The sequence below is a fragment of the Physcomitrium patens genome, chromosome 1 (genome assembly GCF_059467195.1).
Source record: "Physcomitrium patens ecotype Gransden chromosome 1, ASM5946719v1, whole genome shotgun sequence".
In the NCBI taxonomy this organism is placed as follows: domain Eukaryota; kingdom Viridiplantae; phylum Streptophyta; class Bryopsida; order Funariales; family Funariaceae; genus Physcomitrium; species Physcomitrium patens.
The window spans coordinates 504,761-511,326 of record NC_143410.1 but is presented as its reverse complement, the minus strand read 5'-3'; the positions used below and the strand labels follow the sequence as shown (position 1 = coordinate 511,326).

Below are 6,566 nucleotides of genomic sequence, written 5' to 3'. Positions count from 1 at the left end.
ATTAATTTTTTAGGTATTTAAAAATGACACTTTGTTTGCATCAATTACATAGTAAGAAGAAAATAAAAGTCTAAATAGTTGTTGGTAGATGGTTTTCAAGGGGAGAGCCTTAAACAAACCTTAAAACCTTCATAGTTTGCAAGTAATATAAGAGGTGTTTAAACAAGAGTGCTAAATGACATATTTATTTATTCATATTGTTTGAAGAACAATATTACCAATTTCCTTTAAAGAAATCCAAAACCGAGGTTGACTGTTAAAATTATGCCATAAAAAGATTTAGATAAATAGCGGAATAACAAGTTTTATGAAACGTAAGTGATTCCGGGCGTCAAACAAGGAAGATGTGATCTATTAAATCTCCCTACAAAATCACCACAAGAAAACAATAACCTGATTAACAAATCATACCCTCTACAGAAATAGATTTAATTACAGAAAAAGAAAACAATTGTTCCAAAAATAACCAAGTCTAATTTAAGAACCTGACTACAGGCATCATCATCTGTGTACTGATAACAAACTTCTCCACAAATTTTATTCCATCTTCTTTCTTTCTCTCCAAAAGATTGTACTCTCGTAGCAATGAGAATATTATTGCTCTCATTAACTCATTGTGCTCAATATATCATGGCCCTAATTCACTCATTCTGCTGAATACGTCATTGCACTCATTAACTCATTCTGCTCAATATGTCATTGCCCTCATTAACTCATTCTGCTCAAGTGGGGTGTCCTTTTCTTGTGAAGGTGTGGACAAAAATGGGGAGGGGCGGGGTGGGGGCGAGGAGTGGAACAGCATCTGCACCCGATGAACAGCGTCGGTCTCATCGCCTCCCCATCGACTTCCCCGCGCTGGGCTGAGCGCCCTCGGATTGCCTCACTGCCCCACTAATCCATCGATTCAAGCCCCCTTGCCCTGGTCTGCACATCCCTGACCCACATCCATTGCACCTCATGCAGATCGAACAGCGCTTTGCCCCCTAACCTGGTTGTATAAACTTCACAGATCTGAATCGGTTGCTCATCGACGCAACCAATCAAACTTTTCATCAGTTGCGTAGACTGAACTTGAAACGCACGGTTTCGATCTGAAGCTCCGTGGTAGCTCCCTGGTTTTCGGAATCGTTGTGGTTCTGTCGAACTTGTGGTTAACGGTCCGCGTCCCGAAGCTGTCTCCGCAGTCGAGACCTGCATTAATAGTGTGGCAGCCTGCCGCGTCATCTGCGGTTGTCCTTACATTCTAACGATCCGAGGTCGACATGAACTCCATTCAATTTGTGCAGGCGATCGGGGCCTGCGCTTGTTCTGACTCCTGGCGTTCGATGTGTTCGAGGGATCAGGCTATTGCTTTTTCGTTCTCGAATTTGGATGTCAAGGCTGCGTGCCTATCCTCTTCTATACGCCTGCCCAAGGCTAGGAGTTCTCGCCCCTCACCAATTTGTAATACGATTGCGCCTTGTCGTGAACCGCTTCGAACTGAAGAATCGACCTCTGCAGTGCCAGCGGCTGCAATGAAGCTTTCTTTTCTACTTGTCTGCGATGCGTTCAACTCTATGACGCAACGGACTTTCCTCAAACTACAAGAGAATGGCCATCAAGTCATCGTGCATGAATGGAAGGATGGTGATACGATGATTGCCACTGTTGATTGTTTCGAGCCCGACGTCATTCTCTGTCCTTTTCTTACAAAACGTATTCCTGAAGCCATTTATAATGGTACCGTTCCCTGTCTTGTAATTCACCCTGGAATAGAAGGCGATCGGGGCATGTCGTCAATTGACTGGGCGCTTCAAGAGTCGCAGGAAGAGTGGGGTGTGACGATCCTGCAAGCTGAAGAGGAGATGGATGCTGGACCGATTTGGGCAACCAAAAATTTTAGAATCAGTCGAGATTTTGGAGAATCACCAACAAAGTCGAGCCTCTACCGAATTGACTGCGTCGACGCCGCTATGAAGTGTCTCGACGAAGTTCTTCATAATCTCAAGTACGACATCGCGCCTAGACCCTTGGATTACACGAACCCTTGTGTTAGAGGGTCGTTGCGGCCAAGAATGATGCAGGCAGATCGCAGACTGGATTGGAATCTTCCTGCCGACGAGCTCGCTGAGATCATCCGCGCCTCGGACTCTCAGCCTGGAACGCAGTCCGTTATTGCTGGCGAGAAGTATTTGCTCTTTGGTGCCCATGTCGAAAGGAATCCGCCGAAGTTGCATCCTGGATCGGCCCCGATGGACTTACTCGGACAGCGAGACGGCGCTGTTTTGATTCGTTGCGGCGAGGGGACAACGCTGTGGATCACCCACTTGAAAAAAACTGTAAAGTCGATCAAACTACCAGCTGTGATGGTGCTGCCAACCTCACTACTGGAAACTCTTCCACGTATCGGCGACCCTGAGATGGAGATTCCAATGAGATCTTGGCCACAAACTTTTCAGGAGATTTTCTACTGGACCCAGAACGGTGTCACTTACTTGTGGTTCGATTTCTACAACGGCGCAATGAATACGGACCAATGCCGCCGTTTGGCACAAGCGCTGGACCACATCGACCAGGTTTGCGATAGCCAGGTCCTTGTCTTGATGGGAGGAATAAATTATTTCAGTAATGGGATTCACTTGAACACAATCGAAGCTGCAACCGATTCCGCCCAGGAGACTTGGGAGAACATCAACGCGATAGATGATGTCGTGCTTCGAATCCTTAACTGCAACAAGCGAGTCACTGTCTCAGCATTTCTAGGAAGTGCTGGAGCGGGTGGCGTCATGGCCGCAATTGCGGCGGATATCGTATGGGCGCACGGAAATGTGGTGCTCCACCCAAGCTACAAGGCCATGGAATTGTATGGGTCCGAGTATTGGACGTACTCCCTACCTAAACGGGTAGGTTTCAAAATCGCAGGTCAGTTCGTGAATTCCACCGACCCAGTGTCAGCATCGCAGGCCAAGAAAGTGGGTTTAATCGACGATATATTGTCAGCTTCCAGCGTTGGCTTTGTGGAGAGTGTGATTGAGCGCGCTGAGAAGCTTGCTCGAGGGCGCCAATGCGATTTGAAAATTGCAGAGAAGAAGAAACAGCTCCCACTTCTTCAAGGCCAACTCCAGCAGCATCGACATGATGAGCTTGTTCAGATGAAAAAATGCTTCGCGTCAGACGATTATAACCGGAAGCGACAAGAATTCGTTTTAAAAATGGCCGGAACCATGCCATGCCAGGTGGATCTTATGCCTGTTAAGGCTCAAGGCGCGATGTTGAAGAGGACCGATGTTCTAATCAGCAGGTAACATTTTTAACAAGGTAGAGGTCGGAAATGTTAGGAGCGGTACAAAAGATTAGTGGTTTCAGTTGACAGGTCGTACGTTGTGGGTTGATGTTCGGTGACCATTAGTTGACTTTCAGAAGGAGTATAGTAATGAGAAATAGACACGGCAACTTTTTCTTTTTCTGCTTATTACTATTGGAAAATTCAATACCGGTGTGCTTTTCAATGAACCATTCCATAGGAAAGGTCGAATTGTAATCCTTTATCGACATGCGAAAGTTACCTTTTTAGAACTTTCCAGTTCCTTGCAGTCTTATAGAAAAGGAAGAAAAACATAGAGAACTGTTGAGATCATTAAATGTAGCCGGAGCTCTCCATAATATTTACTATAGACTACAGTAAATACCATAGCTACAATATTTAGAGTTTAGTGGAGAAGTACTATTTATCCTCTCCTCTTTTCTCTTCTTGTATACGAGACACAACCAAATCAATAGATTTTTGAGTGTGAAGCTCTCTCTCCTTAGAAACCCTCTTGTGTGTATGACTTACTACTATTCTTGTGTATGTGTATGACTTACTACTACTCTTGTGTGTGTGTATGACTTACTATTACTCTTGTGTCTTTCTAAACATTTTCAACATGTTATCAGCATGATTCTCTTCTACACACTATCACAATTTTTTGCTCTAGTTTTTGACTCTTCAAACCTGTTGCTATCCTTGCTCAGTGTCTGCATCATGATCTTGTTCTTCTTGTTGGCCCCTCACACATTAGCTTCTTGCTTAGAGCACTTGTTCCACTCCCTGCTTTGCTTGCTCTGAATATTCTATCTAGTCCAACTCTATCCTCTGCTTGCTCCCTGCTCCCTGCTACGCCCCGAGCATGCCGCCAAATTGTCGCCAAATCTGCCGATGCTACCCTGTCGTCGTTGACGTTGCCGCTCGCTGCTGTTATCGCTCATGCTACCGCCCGTCGTTGTCACCATTGTCTGCTGCTATCCGTCATTGCTGTCCGCCATTGTCGCTCATCGTTGCTTGCCGCTGCTATCCTATATCCCTACCGCTCCCTATTGCCGCCATCTTATTGTTATTTTGCTCCCTTAATCTACAATTCTTTCCTTAAAATATATATATATATATATATATATATTTTATTTTTTTAAGTTCAAATTTATCATTTTATTTGACTTTATATTTTAGGATACGTTTTACTCAATTTTTCTACTTGATCTTGTATTTTCTTTACAGATTTATTTATAATGAGTGCTTCAACATCTTCAACTGCTTCTAATATGGTTCCAACTATTACCAGTGTATCCCAACATTTTCAAGCTCTTTTATTTCCACAATTGACTGTGGATGGAAACAATTATCTATTATGGATAAAAATGACAAAAGCAAATTTATTTACAGAACAACTCTCGGATGCCATTATGTTTGAAGAATCTCCTACAACAAGTATTTCTATATTTCTTGCTATTCGTTGGAAAGCACTTCTTCTCCTTTGTCGTCATCTTGTACCTACATTACAACATCAATATTTGGAAATGGAAGATCCTGCTGAACTTTGGAAGAATCTTAAATCTAGGTTTGATCATCAAAAGACCATTTTTCATCCATGTGTACGTCATAATTAGACACATTTATGTGTCTTGGATTTTCCAAATTTAAATGCTTTCAATAGTGAAATGTATAGTATTATCTCACAATTACGATTATGTGGACAAAGCATTTCTGAAGAAGAAATGATTGAGAAAATTCTCTCTACATTTCTTCATGTATCTGTTGTGCTTATACAACAATATGGGAACATGAAATTTCAGAGTTATTTTGATCTCATGTCCTATCTATTTCTTGCGAAGAAGCAAAATGAATTACTCTTGTGCAATGCAGAAGCTCGTCCTATTGAAACTATAGTTCCAAAATCTCATGCACTTAATATTTCAAAGTCTAAAAAGAAATTATATAAATATGAGAAATGTACTCATAAGTATCAGGGTAGTCATAATCAAGACTATTTCTACCCATATAGAAAGAATAAATGTTCTACTATTAATTATAGTAGAAAATAAAAATCAGAGATACGTTCTTCCATAAGTATGGAATGATTGGACATTTAGCACATGCGTGCCATACTTCAAAATATTTTATTAAAATATTCCAAGAAAATAAGAAATTACGAGCTAACACTCGTGAAGTTCATACCATGGATGCGTCCATAGATTCAATTGGTATTGATGACTTAGAGGCTTATATGAATGATAGAACCTCTAATGATGAATCAAATGATGCATTCATTGATTTTGCAACAACACATACTATCTTGCGAGATAGACGATTTTTTATTAAAAAATCTTCAACTTGGTAAACTAAAAATATGATAACCATGGCTGGAGCAAATGCGTTTAGTTTCCAAGAGGGCACAGTGATGGTAAAATTACCTATGGATTCCATTATAAAATGTAAACATGCGATGTTTGCACCCTCAGCACCTCGGAGTCTGGTTAGCTACCAAGATATGCGTATTAATGGTTATCACCTCTCGACCGCCACTTTAAATAAAAAAGAGGTTTTGGTTCTTGCGAAGAACCATTAAGTTGTTGAAAAAGCTTTTGCTACAGAAAATGGTTTATACCAAATTGTGATTCGGCCTCCCATTATATTTAATTTTACATCATCTATCTCAGAGAGTCGTGTTTCTCTCTAGCATGGACGATTGGAACATCCAAGATCCACATTATTTAGAAAGATCATTCCATATATAACTGGGCATAATTTAAAGCCTGTAGATGTAGACTCTATGGAATTATGTCGTACATGCATGGAAGGTAAAATGATTACTCGGCCTTCAATTTGGAAACTTCTACAAGAATTACCACCAATGCTTGAAAGATTGTATAATGATATTTGTGGTCCTATTAATCCAATATCAGGACCATTTCGTTATTTTTTTGTCATTGTTGATGCATCAGGTAAACAATCACATGTTTCGTTATTATCAACTCGAAACATGGTGTTTGCCAATCTTATATCTATGCTTATTCACTTTCGAGTACATTTTCCTGATTATCCTATAAAAACATTACGTATGGATAATGCAAAAGAATTCGCATCAAAGTCTTTTGAAGACTATTGTATTGCAACAGGAATCGAGTTGATATATTGTGTTCCATATGAACATGCTCAAAATGGACTTGCAGAGTCATTTATAAAGCATATACAACTCATTACCCGGCCACTCTCCCTTCACGCAAATCTACCTGCATCTATGTGGGGTCATGCAGTTTTACATGCTACAACA

The 6,566-nt window shown here is 41.1% G+C and overlaps 1 protein-coding gene across 1 annotated transcript; it reads left to right on the top strand.

The window, feature by feature from the left end:
* The first annotated feature begins 1,262 nt into the window (after nucleotides 1–1,262).
* Nucleotides 1,263–3,284, top strand: LOC112286340 (uncharacterized). Its single transcript, XM_024528131.1, has one exon. The coding sequence runs from the start codon at nucleotides 1,263–1,265 to the stop codon at nucleotides 3,282–3,284; it is 2,022 nt and encodes a 673-aa protein (XP_024383899.1).
* The last annotated feature ends 3,282 nt before the right edge of the window (nucleotides 3,285–6,566 follow it).

Excerpts from the sequence above, each read along its gene's own strand:
- LOC112286340 (XM_024528131.1), top strand. The coding sequence starts at position 1,263 with ATGAACTCCATTCAATTTGTGCAGGCGATCGGGGCCTGCGCTTGTTCT.